At 33.5% G+C, this 18,258-nt stretch overlaps 2 protein-coding genes and 1 long non-coding RNA gene across 8 annotated transcripts; 1 reads left to right on the top strand and 2 right to left on the bottom strand.

Annotated features, from left to right (window-relative positions):
• Positions 1-274: 274 nt before the first annotated feature.
• Positions 275-1,205, bottom strand: LOC106674200. Its single transcript, XR_001341481.2, has 3 exons — positions 887-1,205; positions 443-819; positions 275-365 (listed from the first exon to the last, which is right to left on the bottom strand). It is a non-coding gene; the product is annotated as an uncharacterized LOC106674200 (long non-coding RNA).
• LOC106674199 lies at positions 411-11,905 on the top strand. Of its 6 annotated transcripts, XM_014406795.1 has the most exons (8): positions 411-802; positions 3,318-3,598; positions 3,660-3,782; positions 3,845-3,968; positions 4,320-4,917; positions 10,002-10,442; positions 10,507-10,741; positions 11,340-11,905. In XM_014406795.1, exons 1-7 carry the CDS (start codon positions 689-691, stop codon positions 10,737-10,739), a joined length of 1,914 nt encoding a protein of 637 aa, XP_014262281.1. In that variant the 5' UTR covers positions 411-688; the 3' UTR covers positions 10,740-10,741; positions 11,340-11,905. The 6 variants fall into 6 exon arrangements, 4 of the variants coding, with proteins under 4 accessions (XP_014262281.1, XP_014262285.1, XP_014262282.1 ...); XR_001341479.1 differs by lacking the exons at positions 10,002-10,442; positions 10,507-10,741; positions 11,340-11,905 and adding exons at positions 5,677-5,806; positions 5,864-5,963; XR_001341480.1 differs by lacking the exons at positions 10,002-10,442; positions 10,507-10,741; positions 11,340-11,905 and adding exons at positions 5,681-5,806; positions 5,864-5,962.
• Positions 11,906-14,778: 2,873 nt separating this feature from the next.
• On the bottom strand, positions 14,779-16,893 carry LOC106674276 (gamma carbonic anhydrase 2, mitochondrial-like). The gene is made up of 2 exons (XM_014406905.2): positions 16,795-16,893; positions 14,779-16,724 (listed from the first exon to the last, which is right to left on the bottom strand). Exons 1-2 carry the CDS (start codon positions 16,829-16,831, stop codon positions 16,174-16,176), a joined length of 588 nt encoding a protein of 195 aa, XP_014262391.1. The 5' UTR covers positions 16,832-16,893; the 3' UTR covers positions 14,779-16,173.
• Between the last annotated feature and the right edge of the window lie 1,365 nt (positions 16,894-18,258).

The raw sequence follows: 18,258 nt of genomic DNA, 5'->3' as shown, positions 1-18,258 counted from the left end.
TGAATATTTTTCATATGTATTTTTATTTTCAATTATTAATTTTTGCTGTCATTACAGCACATATTTGTCTAGGAATACTTATAATATGGTAAATTTCTTATGAACCAGTCTGTGAAAGTAAAAACTTAAAACCGATTTATTATAAATAACTAATAATAATAAAATTTTGTGTAATATTTTATTTTTTTAATATGTTTTTGTTGTGTAATATTGAAAAGTATCAAAGTAATATTAACAACAAAAAAAAGTCAGGTATCATCAGGCATAGCGTTTGGTGCTGCTAAGGAAGTCCAGAGGACATTGGTGATTGGTCATTGGTCCCACTTGTCTCTTTAGCACGATGACTGAACGACTCTCGTCTTGTGCTAAAAACAAAAATAAACGATCGAAACTAACAAATGTGTTTTTATCTCTTTATCCATGCCAAATTGAAAACACGAACACTCATATTTTGAGATTTATCGTCTAAAACAAACACGACTCGGGAGATTTACGTATCGGCGCCCTCCCACGTAACACATCACTGTGCTAAACAAAACAACGGGTTAAATGTAATTTGCGAGCCGCCGCTGCATCGAAACGCTCGGGCAGAAATTTCGTTGTTTCCGTATTTTCTTTTTTAGGCTTCCGTAGTTTTTTTAAATTTATAGTTTCCTCCTCTTAAAAACGTACAATACATGACTGGAAGATGACGCCTTTAGAAGAACTGACCGACTCTTTCCACAGAGGGGCGAACAAAGTCTTCGAGCTTGCCCAGTTGCTGCAAATATCTCTCGACAAAATTCAGTCAATCATATCCAAAGTGAGTCACGTTTTTATCTGCTTACAATTTACAATCGAACTGGATTAGTTAAAATATGTTTTATTTTTTTAAAATATTTTTTACCGTTTGACAAACCGTTTTTCAACCGGGGCATCGCTTGTTTACTTTTTCTTGTTCTTTTCTTTCTTTCTTTTTGTTGATTCCCTTAGAAATTAATAACGAAAATGCCATTTATTACCTACTGTTACAACTATTACGATTATTTTTATTCATTTTTTGAACCGAAATCAAAAGAGACAAGGTGCAAAATGTCTGCACTCATGATCAAACTCACAGGTCATAGAGAGTCAGCGACGCTTCAGTGCAGAAATATAATCGTTAGTTCTTAATCTTTCAAAAAATACCCCCAAAAAACAAAACAATTTTTTCTCTTTCCAATTTTGGCTGCACTTTCAACATAATTTTTTCTTTAACAATTTGAATTGTTAGATATTTTTCAATTTTGCACTTAAACTTTAGAATATTGTGCCAATCACTGCTAATGGATTGGCTGGAACATTTCTTTTATTCCTAGCTATCTCAGGACAGATGTATAGCCTATGTTCTGTTGTCTTGGTCTATAGACATGATCATCATTGACGATATGTTGATAGACCTATATTTTTTTGGTGGTGCTTTATTGGAGCATGTTTTGTAAATATATCACTTAGGTTTAGTTTTTAATTTCTTTCAAATGGGATTTCTACTTTCTCCCATTGGCTTTTTTTGCAAGTAGGTTTTTTTTACTTTCCTCGTGCCTGGAATACATTCCCAGTATTTGTATTCTTTAGTTACAAAAGATCCCTGTGATTTTTTTAATGTTACTGTAGTTTATGCCATAAAATGGATTTGGACCTATAATTTGTGCAGAGATTTTCGTATTTTTTATTAACTAAAGAATTCTCATGGGTATGGTATCAAAATCTACATAGCTCAAGAACGGGTTTTCCAGGTACCATAGCCTGTTCTTAGCTATTACAGGACAGATGCATAGGATATGTTCATTTGCCTACGTCTATATACGATCGTCATTGTTGATCTGTTGATGGACCCATATTTTTATGTACTAAAGCATGTGTTGTAAATGCACCACTTAGCTTTAGTTTTTTATTTCTTTCTGTTGAGTGGGATTTCCTCTTTCTCCCATTGGGCTGTTTTTGCAAGTAGTTTTTTGCTTACCTCATGCCTGGAATACATTCCCAGTATTTGTGTTCTTTAGTTACAAAAGATCCCTGTTATTTTTTTAATGTTGCTGTAGTTTAGTCCATAAAATGGATTTGGGCCTGTAATTTGTGCAGAGATTTTTGTATTTTTTATGAACTAAATTCTCAGGGGTGTGGTATCAAGATCTACATAGCTCAAGAATGGTTTTCCCATGTACCTTAGCCTTTTCCTGGCTGTAGCGAGGCAATTGCATAGGATATGTTGAATCTTTTATACATAATCAACATTGGTCATCCCTTGTTAATCCTATATTTTTCAGTCTCCTGTAAATAAACAGAGTTTTTAATTTCTTTCAGTTGAGTAGGATTTAATTTTCATTCTTTGGGTTGCCTTTTTTGCCCTTCATGCCTGGTTTTTCACTCCTAGTATTTGTTGTATTCTCCCATTTGAGCAAGTATATCTGCTGCTTTGTAGCCTGAAATTTCTTATGAACTGGGATTCATTTTAGAGTTAAGCAGTTAAGCTATAAGTAGATCCCAGCTTTTTTTTAGGGCGTTTAGACAATTCCAGACACGTTTTGAACTCGTAATTGCTCTATTATAGCTAAGGTACAAGGGAAAACCATTCTTTAGCTATATAGTTCTTGATGCCATTCCCCTGAGAGGAATTGTTTACTTCATAAAAGCTATGAAAATCTTTCAGGAAATCCATTAGCACAATATACAAAAGTTTAAATCCAAAAGGGAAAAATCCCTATGATTCAAAATGAGGTGGGGATCATTTTTGTCTTCCTATCCTCCTGGGTTGGCTTGGACATGTTTCACCCAACACTAAAGACGGCAAAAGGCCGAATTGGTTTGGACAGACCAACCCAATGAGGATAGGCTGACCAAAAATGATCGCTCACGACCAAATTACAGGCTCGTCACTCCATAGACCACATAGAGAAATCTCAAAATGATAATAATCATTAGTATATTACAATAACTGCAAAATTATTCATTTCCAAGGAATTGAATTTTTGTCTTTTACAAAATTACACATTTTTACTGATTATTGATTTATGTAAGCTCGGCTAGGTATGGTTAGGGCCTATCAATTTTGAGAGCTGACTGGCTATTCCAGCTTTTGTGTGATTTAAAATAAATTACCGGCAGGGTTCGAGAATCACCTTTCCTGGGTTTGGCAGTCCAGGAAACTCAGTCTTATCATTCAAGACGCCTAGGTTTATGAATTTTATTATTTTTATCAATTATTATTTTATTGTTTATTAATTATTAAGAGATTATTCTATATATTATGTTCTACAGTCGAAATAAGATTAATGAAATTTATTTTCTTATTATTGCAGGTCACCGATCCTCAAGCTAAAGTGAAATTATATGATGACGAATGCGACATTATCCAAGCCCAATTAAGCTCGTATGATGAGTCTTTTGCAGCGGCTAAAAACTTTATTACCACCTACACAAAGAAGCTTGACACTGTTTTGTCAGTGCTGTCACCTACGATCAGGTGGCTGCCTGAGAAGCAAACCATGATGGAAATGACCTACCAAGAAGGTAGTTCGCCCTGGTCTTTTACTTTGATTCACACCGGTGTAAATAAAACCTCGATATCTTCTTTATTAGAGTGAGTTTCATTTCCCCTGCTCAAATTATCATATTTAATGTAACTGTTTTTGTTTGCATAGGGAACATTTTACAAAAGGAATGTTGCAATCATTGCCGAACCTTTGTGCAGGCGATTTTGTCTGCTGTTTCGAAAGAAAAATGTTGTACAGGGCTGTCGTTCTTGGTTTAATGCCAAATGATAGGTATTAAAGCCTGTTTTTTAAATTTCAATAACAAATTTTTAACATTTTTTCATGTGCCGTAGGGTTAAAGTTTTAAATGTAGACAATAATCATAAAAAAATTGTTCGGAAGGAGAATATCTATGATCTCACTGTAGACCTGTTGGATATACCTGCACAATGTATGCACTGCTGCCTTATGACACTGGTTTGTATTTTAATTTAATTAAATAAAAATACATCTAATATTAAGTAAAAACATTAAACTCTTATCAGTTTGAATCTTTGTTCGAATAAAAAAGTTTATTTGTTATTTTTTAGTTATGTGGGTTCACATATACAAATTTTTGTAAATAATGGATGATATAATCATCAAAATTATTTTTAATGTGCAACAAGTTAATTTTTTACTAATTTTTAGACGAAATTTTATGAAACTGAAAAAAAAAAAAAAAATTAAGACAGCATTATCAAATGTTGTAGGATTGCATTGACTTGATTTTAAACTGTACTTTTTTCAATTATGTAATGATAAATTTTCAATGAAACTTTTATCCAGGATGCCAATGAACAAAAATTGTGGTCAGAAGAATTAAATCATATATTTAAAGCAACCCTATCTGAGTGCAAACTATCAGTGAATGTGATAGACCGGATCGAGTCACTTCCACCAAAGTTCATCGTTGAAGTGTACGGTTTCAACGAAGCACTGGAATCAGAGGCGAATCTGAGCGAATGGATCTGCCACCGTGTTTTACCCGAGGTGAAGCAGATAGCCGAGAAAAGCGACACAGATGATGTCGTTAGCATGATGAGAGAAGATGCCCTCGACCCGTTCTACGGGAGCACTTCTGAGGAGTCAGACCACATTTTGTTGAAGGCAGTCTCCGAAGTGTCCCACCATCAGTCAAAAGGCGAACAGACAGAGGGAGAAAGTACGATCCAGAAAGGCTCAGCCGACTCATCCAAAGAAAACCCAGAAAAGGAAAAATGGTACAAGGACGAATCACTTGATCTCAGCGAGAGGTATCCGCTTTACTTTGATAGAGATATCCATCAAAAAGGAGAACCAAATTTTGTGACAAATCCTCTAAATCCAATTGTGGAATTTAATCCGAAAAACATCGAACTACAACACGTAAAATCCAAACATGCAGGTAATTCATACCAATGTTGTGCTTAACTAATTTGTTTGTTCTTTTCTTTCCATAATTTCAATACTTGCTATTTTTATCGATCCGATTGGAAGAGGTTAATTTAAGTCCCATTTTTTTAACTTGCTGAAATAAAAAAAAGACTATGATTGCATTCATGGTGACATAATTTCACTTGTGACTTATCAAATGTGACTACATCTTAAATACTTTTAATGATATTTCACTTGTTCAATTTTTATTATTTGTGTGGTGATTAGTGACCGTTAATCGATAATTATTCAGAAATCGTGAGATGCGGTCTGGTGTGATGTAGGTTTCAGAAAAACATTTTCTTTTATCGTTTCGATCTTTATTGAGATCATCTTCAGGGCCTGGGATTTACAAACAAACTTGGCCCTGAAGATGATCTCAATAAAGATCGAAACGTTGGCACAATAAAGAAAATGTTTTTCTGAAACCTACATCACACCAGACCGCATCTCACGATTTCTGAATAATTATTTTTATTATTTATTGTTTAACTGAAGTATCATGTAAAATGAAGACGATTTGTTTCCTGCCTAGACACGAACTACTCCAAGAATGCAATCATCGTTTTTGTTGACAAAACAAAGCAAAAATTATCTGAAAATTGTTTTTTTAACTGTACTGTTATATACATAGAAAACAGAACAAACAATATTTTTTATACTGACTGACTACTCATTAGCCTCAACGTTTAATACGTATATCTAATTCCATGTGAAATATTTTCACAAGATAGATTGAATGGGCATTTGTTGCCGATGGCGTGAACTTCAGACGTCTAGGATAGCTAAACCCACACAAAACATGACAGGACATCTTGTAGACCGACCCGACGTTCACAGTGTTTCATCTAATAATTTTGGTTTGCACATGTTTGTTAACGATCAAAGATGTGCACCTATTGAAATTTAAATTTCAGAAGGAAAGGCTTCCGTAAGCATTACTCATCCGGAAAACAGTGATATCAACAGCATAGACACTTTAAAGGAATATCAGAGTCCGGATGAAACAAATGTAGGTCAGTTTTATAAGAAGAACAGATATTGCTGGAAACCTACAGCCTCAAAGGCGCACAAATCACCACCCAGTAAAAATTAAATACACTGTTTATCAAATTCAGTCTCTTTCACTAAGTAGTTTAAAGTCTTCAAAATCCAAACTTTGGGTGTAATAGTAATTCTCATAAATTCATACTAATGCTTTTTAATCGTATTATAATCATTTATTATGTTTAAGGGCTTAGTGATATTGATACATGATTTTTTTTTCAAAAGTGATTCTTTTAAGATATTTAAGAAAATGGGGGAAGAGATGTGTGAATGAAAGAAAGAAAAAAAATCTGTTTTATAAGCAGAGTTATTTGTTTGCCCATAATAAACATTTTGGTGGTTATGGTTACTCGACCATTCTCAAAATATGGCATTTAAAGGAAAGTTACAAGATCTGGAACAAATCAAGTTTTTGGTCACTTGCTTCTTCTTTCTTAACTGCTTATAAACCAGGATAATTTGAGCGAAATTGAGTTTGCTAATTAAAAATTACAATTATAATTTCCACGTAAAAGGCTGAAAAAAAGGAACTGAGAAGACAACACTTACAATACAACTTAATTAAAATTAGAAAATTAAAATTACTTTACAATACATATTTGATTAGTAAAAAAGTAATAGTGTATGGTTGTTTCATAAATTTTATGATTTTTAATTTTACCACTGCTACTCATTGGCAAGTTTATGGGGGACGTGTTTCTAGGTAAGTAAAAGGGTTAGCTAAATAAAAATAAGTCATGAGTTTATTGTTGAAAGGAAAAAAGAAAATAAGAATAATCAAAATTAAAAAGACTAAAAAAATAATAATAATAATAATAATAAAAAGTGTGTGGTGATTAGTGACCGTTAATCGATAATTATTCAGAAATCGTGAGATGCGCTCTGGTGTGATGTAGGTTTCAGAAAAACATTTTCTTTATTGTGCCAACGTTTCGATCTTTTATTGAGATCATCTTCAGTGCTTGGGATGTACAAACAATGTTTACATTTAACAAATACATTTAGGATGTGGAAAAGTGAATTTATACAATGCAAAGTATATTTTATATTCAATCAAAGTATTTCTACTCTCTCAAAGTGTTTGTCTTCTGTGTGATTGTGCCATTCTTGCGAGTCGTGTTGAGAGTACCAGTGAGATTTTGCTGTTTTATGTTTATATACGTTGGATTTTGAAGGGGTGGGGAAGGAAGTCTGTATAGAAAAGACATTTTTGTTGTTTTCGATTTCATGTGTAAATTGTAGGCGTGGGTGAAAGCTATTAAATGTATCTATTGTAGTTTGAATTTGATCTGTGGGAACTGCTGTCAATATATCATCTACGTTGTCACCCTCACATTTTAGGGATGACACTTTCAGTCACTTTTGGAAAGTGAATGGGGCACATTAGAATGCTGAGTGGGGGAAGGTCGAAGGAGGGGAGATGTTGGAGTTGAACTGGAAAAAAGAGATCAGGTGTGTTCCAGACTTGATAACGGTTGCTCGAACCTAAAATATCATAATTTAGTTACCACCAGGGTGAGTTGAGCGATTGTGCTGTAACGTTGTGTGGTTGCAGGTTGGAATTGGGGAGAAGAGTTAAACGTCTTAGTGACTCTATGTTATAATTTTGGTTTAGCTTGTATATATATATATATGTGTTGTAAATATATTTTGTTTTCAGTCAGTTTATTTTTAGCAAGTGTGCTTTTATTTGTTTTATTTAACTTTTCCTCTACCCTTTACTATCCCAAGTTTTAGAAGTGTTGGACCCTTATTTGTCATGCTGTCGAATGATCGACGTCTCACATTGGTAGCAGAGTGTGGTTACCAATCTCAGCATTCTAATGTCCCCCATTCACTGTCCAAAAGTGACTGAAAGTGTCATCCCCAAAATGTGAGGGTGACAACGTATTTAGTGAGGAGGGTAATGAGAAAGGAAGTTGTGGTATGACTGTATTTAATAGATGTGTCATGATTGTCTGCCAGTATCGGGCCTAGGTTGCTACCCATGGCTATACCAAATAGTTGTTTGTAAAATTGATTGTCGTATGTAAAATATCCGTTAACACAGCAGTGTCGGATCATTGTTACAAATGTGTTCTTTGAGAGAGTTGTGTTATGTTGGGCCAGTTATCTTTAATAATGTTCAGTGTTGTGTCTATGGGAATGTTGGTAAACAACAATGAAACATCTAGGGATATGAGAGAGTAGTGTGAGGGGATGTGGATATTAATTTTGTGAAATGAAATGAATCATTTACATTATATGTGTTATCTGCATGCTCCGGCAGGTGTCCATTATGGTGTATAACCATTAAATTAAAATAAACAATTTTTTCATCCTTGCAACCTTCAATTTTGTTTAGCATTCACACTTTCAAGAGTTTTTGTTGCTTTAGCTGATTTTGTACACCTTTTTTTGATCTAGAAGTGTCTGTTATTTGCTCAATTAATGCCTACTCTTACCACATCAACCACTGTGCAACAGGAGCACTGTCTGGTATTGACAAACACTATTGCCATTTCTCTTAAGCAAAACTAGTATTACTCAGGGGTTTTCCTAGATGTAGCCCGGACTTTTGACTGTTAACGGCACCTGAGTTTACTGTGTTAATTCAAGATTCTTCCCAGTACCTTTTATCTTATCCTCCAATACCTACCTAATAATGATATTTCCATGTTTGTCAGGGAACATCCTATGCCTCTTTTAAATTTTGGTAAAATCTGGAGCCCCCAAGGGTGTATCTTTGAGCCGATCCTCTTTACAGTATACATTGATTTTCGCACCAAGAAAGTCACATTGTCCTCCATTACGACTGAATGACATACTGATACCAACTGCTGACACAGTACCACACCTGGGACTTTAAAAAACTGATTTGGACACCTGAAATGACAAGACATGAACCGTCATTACAAACTCGTACTGAGACTACTCGACCAACACTCTCACCTAAACCTTAACGACAAACCGACCATTTACAAAACTCATTTGTCTGATATTGACCTACTGAGAGGAAATTTTGGGTCAACCAAACATTCCAATTCATTCCGTATTTAGTCTTTCCAATCCAAAATCATAAGAAAAATCCTTATTGCTTCCTTCTACGTATAATAAAACCATTAACGCTGACCTAATATTAAATTTGTTCACGACCTTGTAAGAACATGTTAATAGAAATTCTATAATACCCAAACCCCCTCATCCAACAACTTTCCTCACTAGCCCTACCTGGAAATCCTCCGTGTAGGCTGAAGTGGCAATGGCCTAGAGATTTTCTTCAGTGATGTGTATGTGTGTGTAGTGAGAGGGTGTGTCACCAGTGCTTCTCCCATCATGTTTAATTATCATGTCATACTATTGCTTTCAATAATACAATACAATGTTACAATAATAATAATAATTGTAAAAAATCTTATCGCCTCTCTTGCTAGCCTCTTCAGCAACCATGGTCAGACATAATTACATATTTCATATGCATATTTTGTGTGAGGGTTGAAAGTGGTGCCAATTCTGTTTAGATGGATAAGCATATCCTGTCCACACTACAGCTATCAAATCGGTTTGTTAGATTAATAAACTTTGTTAAGATCCCCAGCTCATAAAGCCTTATGACTTGTTACACTAGGCTTATTCAAATATTTTAGAATAAATAATTTCTTATTTACATTTAAAATAATCTTTGAAACATTCATAAATAAGTTAAACTTTTAATACACCATTTTCTCACTTGTTGGCCAAATTGGACATAACAGATTTTTAAAACGTTTAGCCATCCACAGTTGGTCAGGGACTGTCAACAAATATTTATTTTGTACATTTGTAAATATACTTGCAGACTTAACTCTAATCAAAATATAATGTTTGTCACTAACATATAACTATTTATTTATAGAAAATGCTATGGTGTATGTAACAGCTACTTAAAAATACTTTTTAAAAATAAATTGTTGTATATCAAACATCTCAATAATTAAAGGTTGCAAAACAAATAGTTATAACTGATAGTACCATTGAAATCGGTTGTAGATGAAATCACAATGCAAGGATGTAGTATGTTTAGAAACAATCCTAGTGAATCACTCAGGAAACATTTTAATGAAACTGAAAGATGCTCCGAAGTGATTCATTACAGAAAATTGATCAGGACTGGTGATACTGAACACAAGAAAGGAATCCAATCAGACAGAGAATGTCGAAAGTTATTTTACATAAATAATTATGAACAGCGTGTGCAGAATTATAGAAGATTAATTGGCATCGAGAACATTTATAAAACTAAGATGATCACTGAATGTCATACTGAAAAAAAAATGATTGAAAATGTGATGAAAGAACTGAAAATCTGTAAGAGAAAATCTATTTTATCATCTTTAGTCAGACATAATGAAGTCTCGTTGATTCCGATTCAAAATAATAGCATTTGCTTGGACAATAAATCTCTGGCTCTGCCAAGTATTAAAACAAATTGTAATTATTTGCAGTACTGAATAATACCTTACATAAGTTGCTTCATTTAAAAAATTGTCTCAAGGTGACCATCACAAAGAAAACTGTAATTCACCAGATAACATTTCATCTACTGAGGAAGATACAATTTGTGATATGTATAAATTTAAGGGATATTGCTGGACACCAAATTGTACGAAATGTCACAATATTGTTGGAGAAAACAATGAAAATAGTGATTTGTGCAATTTTTATGTAAAACATAATTACTGTTGGGTACCTGCTTGTACAAAAGTCCACAGATCTAAAGGCATCTAAAGGTAATTACTTGACAAGAAAATTATTTTGTTTTTCTAACATCTTTTTGTTTAATAAGTTAGCATGTATATTAATTTATATTGTTTTGCATGTATGTTAGATTTTTGAGCAGAAATGGTAATTCACTGCATAAATCGCATGAGAGTTCATAGATTATTAATTTTTCAATATTTATTTGTACGGTGTGACGCTCTGGACTGATACGGCCAGAAAGGGACTGTTCGCATAGAACGACCTGTCTCCAAATTGAAATAAAACCCAAAAATATCCTAGGGAAATTAAAGTTAAATAAAAAAAAATAAATCCAATCCCAAAAAAAATTATTTTAAAAAAATATTATGTACCCTGTTCCAATCTACAAACCAGCTCAGAATTACCCATCAACAAAATTCAATTAGAAATAAAAAAACATCTGCTTTACAAATAAAAATTTGTGTCAGCCCCCAATCTGCATCAATACCGGGGGTGACAACGTTAATATTTATATATGTTAAAATTGTCATTAATTTTTTAATCGAATTAAACCTTATAAAATGATTTAGCTCTGATTCTGATGTTATTGGTTTGATTTTCTGAAAATTTCCACTTTGCTTTTTTCAGATAAAATATAGAGGGGTGCATTGGACACCTGGAATAGAAGACTGGATATTTTATGTTTATACATACAGTTTTTATAAGAGGTTTTAAACAATACAATTTAAATGTATATGTTTTATTAAATGAATATAATTCAATCAGCAAAGAAGCTTTGCGATTTTTGTAATAATAATTTTATATATTTTTTAAGTTTTATACATTTGTTATTTTATATAGTACCAAATATATGTTATTTTTAATTTTCACTGTGAGCAATTCATTTGAATTGACCAAGCATAAAGATTTATAGTTAATTTGGCGAATTACATTAGATTTTGTAAATTTATTATTAATTACATAAATAATGCCAAGAAAAATGTTAGAAAAATATCTATTATTTACAGAAATGTTTTGAATGAATTAGAATGAATGAATAAACATTTATTTAAAAAATACTTATACATTGTTACATAACATTCATTAAGCAGGGGAAGTGGTGGGGCACTTTTACGTCCTATTTCAAAACTTTTTGTATCAACGCACCTAGTCCTAGTTTGTTATTATTTTTAATTAATCAAACAAGAAAATAGTGGGAAAAATGTTTAAAAAAAAACCACTAGGTATCAAATAGGATAACAATTAACAAATGAATTAACAAAAATGTAAATAAATGAGAATAACAAGAACAATGCAACATGGGTAATTGAATTATCACAAATTGTCTTATAGTATCACAGCTCTAGAGGAAACAATAAATATATCAAAGATCCTAGATTTATGTATTGTGCCTAATCCTTCTATGTCTCCATGGAAAGTTTACATCATACACTCCTATATCCCTACAAGTAGTGTTCTTGCTGGAGGAGAGACCCATATAAAAATTCCTGGACAGGCGCTTTAATTCGAAATTAATATGCTCCACTCCTGCTCTCTCATGGAGGAGGTCAATTCTGGTGCATCGAGGTAGTTAGGTTATAAACCTTAGAAATTTATTTTGGACCACTTGCAGTTTTTGGATGTTTGATTTGCACGAGTAACTCCATGCTGGGCAACTATATATAATTAGTTTATTTTCAAAGCTCATTCCACTCTCTCGGGCCATCAGCGGAAATAACGCTTTTATAGCTATTTTACTTTTCGTTACTATATTATTTATATGCCTAAGTTTTCGGTCCAGAATTAAACCCAAGTACTTTACCCCCTCACGCCACTCGATGTGTCCGTGAATGGAAATGGTTCCCCTGAATATTGGTCGTCGTTTTGTGAAAAATATGGCCTCAATTTTCGGGATATTAATCCTGAGTTTCCAGCGGTGACAAAACCTGCAAATCCTGGTGATGCTGTCATTTAATCTTTTCACAATTGTATTAGGCCTCTAGGATGAACAATAGACAGCAATGTCATCCATAAAGCACAATTTTGCAATTTCTCAGTGAGGGGAGTGGATTTATAAAAACAAGCATGGCCCTAGGATTGAACCTTGGGGAACTCCGGCCGCAATTGGGAAAGGTCTGGAAGTTTCATTGTTTAGGGAAACAGAAATAACGGTTTTTTAAGTAGGCTATGACAACTTTTATAAGATATCCAGGGAAATTAATTTCAATGAGCCTGTATACTATACCGTCCTGCCAGACCGAATCAAAGGCCTTCTCCACGTCTAAGAGGACCATCCCAGTATGTATTTTGTTGTTGAACATGTTGGTCACATGATCTACTACGCAAGTGAGTTGGGTGGCCATAGAGAGGCCCGGTATAAAGCCATGTGCTGCTCATCTATGATAATCCTATTAGCGTTAATGTGGAGGTTAAGACGGTGCTGAATGCACTTTTCGAATATCTTATTAAGTGCACTCAACAGGCTAATGGGTCTATAACTTGATGGATTTTCGGCAGGCTTTTTAATAAAAATAATAAATTAGATTTTTTCATTTTTTAAATACTGTTTTTTTATGGAAATTATTTGAAAGACATTTTGATGTGATAAGGTAATGTTACAAGGTAATAAAATTATTATTTGATTTAAATAAATGCTGTTAATTTTTAATGGATTTAACTAGAGATGTTAATGATTTGGACAATTATTTTTAGACCTTAACTTTTCCCAGTAATTCTATAGGATAATGAGCTTGTACGCTTTTTCTTGCATCTTGCCATGTAATAATGTATTTGTTCAATTTTTCTATTCACAGAGGTAACAAGTAACAACAATTAATGAAACTTTAATGTTTCTGTTTAATGAAGACTAGTGTCCCTATTACTGTCACAGGATTGGTCTCCAGTTTTTGGATTTGAGGATTTATGATGGTTAAGAGTTTTGTGAATTTGGCACTAACAAGAGCTGATTGAAACTTGGAAAAATGTAATATTTAAGTCTGTATGGGTGGTTTAGATGGATGCGTGAAAGGATGCGGAAGGATTTTTCTGAGGAATATAGATTGGGCAGTTTGGATGCGACGAAAAGTTTGTCTGAATCCACACTTCCAGTCTTTTATGCATGTATCGGCTTCACTAAGGTACTATACAGTAGCTTTTTATTGGTGTAATAAAGTGTGAAAGTATTTTGTATCTTCATAACTTATTGATGTAATTGTGTGTGGGGATATGTTATATGTTTTTTGATATACAGCCTTATGTACTGCACCTTGATCACAGTTGGGAGGAGGATATTATTTTAAATAAACTGGGATGAGGTCTATCAGTCGTTTTTTGAAGGTTATGGATTTTTCTGTTAAATTTTGTTTATTTATTTTTTTACACCAAGACCCCTGTAGTGAAAGGTGTTGAAGGTTTCAAGTGGGAATGACAGGATCAGAGTTACTTGAGAGGGTTGCTGATCGCAGAGGAATGTTAACTGTATATGTGTGTGTGTGTACACCTGATAAAGTGTGGGGGCCAGAATGCTGCCTTGAGGAACACCAGTGTGGATAGGGTAATATGCAGCAAGTCAATAACCAACAATGACATGGAAAACAGGTGTAATGAAGAATGCCCATCAGCATGAACAAGCTTGGATGCCAAACTCGATCAAAAGCTTGTCTTATTACATCAAGAAGTCTCTAGAACAATGCCCCCACTCAGGGAAAGAGGAGATGCCTATGATGTGATGACACTATTGGACAGTTAAGTGGATATCACGAAAACCAAACTGATCATCAGGAATTATATTTTGAGAATGTAGGATTGAAAGAAGTTTTTCTTTACCAAAATGTAGAAGACTTATGGTTTATATAAAGTAGTACAGCTTATTTGTATTGTATTTATTTATATGTCCAACGATTCACATATCAGAAATAGTTTTGTTTTCAGTTGCATGAAATAGATTTTAAAATTAATTTGTCCTAATTAATATATACATTTATTTATATATCACAGAGATTTGTGTATCTAGAACAATTGTTTTAATTTGCTTTCTAGATGAGCTTTTAAACTTAACTAATGTTATAGGTTAATAATGAATGCATCCTTCAAATTATTAAAATTTATATATCATCAAAACGAAATTTTCAGTACTTTTATTGAACATGTAATATTAAAAATCAAACCAAGTTTGCACCACTGTTTGATATTTTTACATGGATATGATTTACCTCATCATGTTGGATAAAGAAAGGAGTTGGGATTAGGGTTAGGGATGGCATGGCTTACATAGTTTTTTTTACAAAGGTTCACAAGACAAGGTCATATCCACCCTCGGGGTGCTGGTGTTTTTGAAAATGAGCCCATTTGTAAGTATGTCGGGTTCAAATTCAGTGGGACCTTTATGTTCTAATAATGAACACCTTAACTATTGTGGCCACCGATGCCATCTTCAATATTTTTACATTGAAAAAGAATGAATTTCATTGAAGCAGAGAAAACATGCCAGTTTTAAAAGTAATTTTAAGACAGTTCCTATTAATTCTATAGAGTAAGAAGAGCTAGAAAATGGAGATATCAGAGAATTTCTTCAGGAGGACAATTAAACGTTAAGAACTTATGAGCGTGTTGTAACGAGCTAGCCTTGGAGGGGGGGAACTACAGTGTAAAAACAGGGTAAAATATATCACACCCTTGAAAGCAAAACTGTGTTCATGGTAGAAATACCAGCATAATGCACAATTTTAGCTCAATTTCGTTACAATCTGAGATTTCTTCATTGGGTCTAACGATTTTGTACATTAGTCATTTTGACCTGACTTTTGTTTGTGAGACATTTTGGCACCTTCAGTATTGGCTCTCAGAAAATACATTTGACAGGCTAACACACAAAACGTAAATTTATTGCCTTAGTAATTCCATGCCATTTAATTATCAATTTGTGACAGTGAAGTTTTGCCAGTCCGTATTACTCTACTTTTGATTACCAATATCTAATATTGAGCCAGAATTTAATAAAGAAAGTTAAACAAACAAAAGATACAGAGAAAAAAGTATTCTAAATCAACTGATAATGAGTATCATTGCTTACAAAAAAAGTTATAACATAAAGGCGCATACACACTAAGCAAATCTTGGCCAATGAAAGACTATGGATGTTGGGGCCCAACATTGGTCACTTGACTCATCCTCATTAAACCAAAGGATTCAGCCATGTGCCAATCAGTCAACATACCCCTTTTGATGTTACTGCAAAAAGCCCGAACCTTGAGCAAAGCCAACCGCTTTGTTGGCTCTGGCCACCTGAACATACCAAGCAAATCTTTTGTTGGTTGAGATTTGCTTAGTGTGTGAAACTAAGAAAAACCTTCATGTTCATTTTTTTTATTTGAGTGCATTTTATACTATCTAGATGAGATGCATCACTAATAATTATAAAGGCAGGATTATCTGTATTTTGGTCATATTGTACGGCCTAAAATCTAGTACGTCTCTGAAACTATTAGATGTTTTGGCTACAGTTCTTATATTCGTTCATCACCTCGACGTAATTCTTGGCCGATTCAGTAATATGTTTAATTTCTTCGTCTGACATCTTTCTGAAAAGTTTTGCCGGCCTTCCAGACCAAATCTCCCCGCTCTTTATCACCTTTCCGTTTGTGACCAGTGAGCCAGCAGCCACCATTCCTTCAGATTCGACGACTGCGTTGTTCATGACAACCGCTCCCATGCCGACAAAGGCTTTATCATGTAGCTTGCAAGCATGTAACAAACAAAAATGTCCAACTGTTACCATGTTGCCGATGAGCGTGTCACCACCTTCGTTTCTAGATACATGAATAACTGTTCCGTCTTGGATGTTTGTCTCATCGCCTATTTTTATGTTGCCGACATCTCCTCTGACAACACAATTAAACCAGATACTGCTATCTCTTCCTATTTCGACTTTCCCTATTATATGTGAACCACCGGCGATAAAAGCACTCTTGTCTATTTTTGGCTCATAGTTTTTATATTTTAAGATATTTGGACCCAAACTGTTGTACATTCCATCTGCAATGGTTATACAAATTAATTATACTAATAAAAACTCTCGTCACATATATTTAATTAAAGTACCCACAATTTCGGTAGAGCAACTTTGCTACGTTCATCTTCATATGTTTACAGTTTACACTTTACAGATCTGTTGTCAAATTGTGATAACGTCTGTTTTGCTAGGGGGTGGGGTGGTCTTCAAAGTTAAAGCAACTACTGTCATAAAAGATCATTTTTGGAGAGCTGATTCAAAATTTCTCACAAGAAAATGACATTTTTGAGATGAAAACACAATAATTTATAAAATTCATGAATATTTATTTGAAATTAAAATTATATTAATTTCTACATTTTTATTATCACTGCAATTCAACCATTTACTCAGTTAATTATTTAAATAATGTCTTATTAATACTCCTGTCTGATAGAACTAAATATTTAGAAATCCAATTTGATAAGTCATTTTAAATATGTAAAAGCACAGTATGCATAATCAATATATCTTCGAAAAACAACCAGCCCATGAAAATGGGTTGCTGACAGAAATAGACTTCTTAGATTAAATAAGTCTCATTAGATCAAAGCTTGACTACAATTGTAATTCTTTATGTCTAAAAATGAAAAAAAAAAAAAATTAGACACTGCATGCAACACGGGTCTTAGAATTTCCACCACCATCATTTACAAAAACAACATACTGTGTAATTCCAACTTCGAAATGGTTTAATAAAAATAATATCACTGTACCAAAATTAGTTAAAATCAGCGCAACCCATAGTTACTCCTTGTCACCCCATAGTCCCTCCTAGGACTAAAACTATCAAAATTACCAAAAGAACAAAAAACCCACAAAAAAAAAAAAAAAAACTCATTTTCTACAAAAATGAATTCTTACAACTTCTCAGTAATTTTCCTAACTGTTACTTCACCGATGACTATACATCATCCACAGGATGTGGCGCTACTGTAATAAATGACTTTCATGAATGCTTATTTACACTCTGATTTTTGAAAACTTTACAGCAGACCTTGTAGTGCTTTAGCATTGCCTAAGTATGCCTGAGCAAGCAATATAAGATTCAACTTTCTGCGACTCCGCTGTCTCACTTCTAACAAAAAGTAAATTCTCATAAACCACATGGGTCCAAAGCATAAATAAACAATAAATTTTCCTTTGTCAGTTAAAGATAGGGCATACATGACTTGCCCTTGGACACTTAATGACCAAAGAACCAAGGCAATTTGCAACATATGTAATAAAATTCTGATTATAATACACTTTTTACATCATGCCAAAGTATACGACAGTCAATTTTATTACCCAACATTCTTTCTAACATTTTAGATGGCGGTGGTCCACATAATGAATTACTTAAATTCTACTAAGCCTATTATAATAAAAATAAGTTCTACAATGAACAATGAACACCATGATTTATAAAACAATTTTTTTTAAATTTATCATTATTTGTTTACAAAACACCAGAAATTATTGAAAACCTAAAATGATTGAGCCCTTAGCACTGAATATTTAATTTTACTTTTCAAC

Source organism: Cimex lectularius, unplaced genomic scaffold (genome assembly GCF_000648675.2).
Source record: "Cimex lectularius strain Harlan isolate CLEC.00 unplaced genomic scaffold, Clec_2.1 scaffold63, whole genome shotgun sequence".
Classification (NCBI taxonomy): Eukaryota; Metazoa; Arthropoda; class Insecta; order Hemiptera; family Cimicidae; genus Cimex; species Cimex lectularius.
Note: the sequence above shows the minus strand (reverse complement) of the source record. Positions and strands in the feature narration are given on the sequence as shown.

Coding starts and splice junctions, on each gene's coding strand:
- LOC106674199 (XM_014406795.1), top strand. CDS start 689: ATGACGCCTTTAGAAGAACTGACCGACTCTTTCCACAGAGGGGCGAAC. Junction 803..3,317: donor TTCAGTCAATCATATCCAAA/GTGAGTCACGTT, acceptor TTATTATTGCAG/GTCACCGATCCTCAAGCTAA. Junction 3,783..3,844: donor GGTTTAATGCCAAATGATAG/GTATTAAAGCCT, acceptor CATGTGCCGTAG/GGTTAAAGTTTTAAATGTAG.
- LOC106674276 (XM_014406905.2), bottom strand. CDS start 16,831: ATGAAGATGAACGTAGCAAAGTTGCTCTACCGAAATT. Junction 16,725..16,794: donor AAAGTTGCTCTACCGAAATT/GTGGGTACTTTA, acceptor TAACCATTGCAG/ATGGAATGTACAACAGTTTG.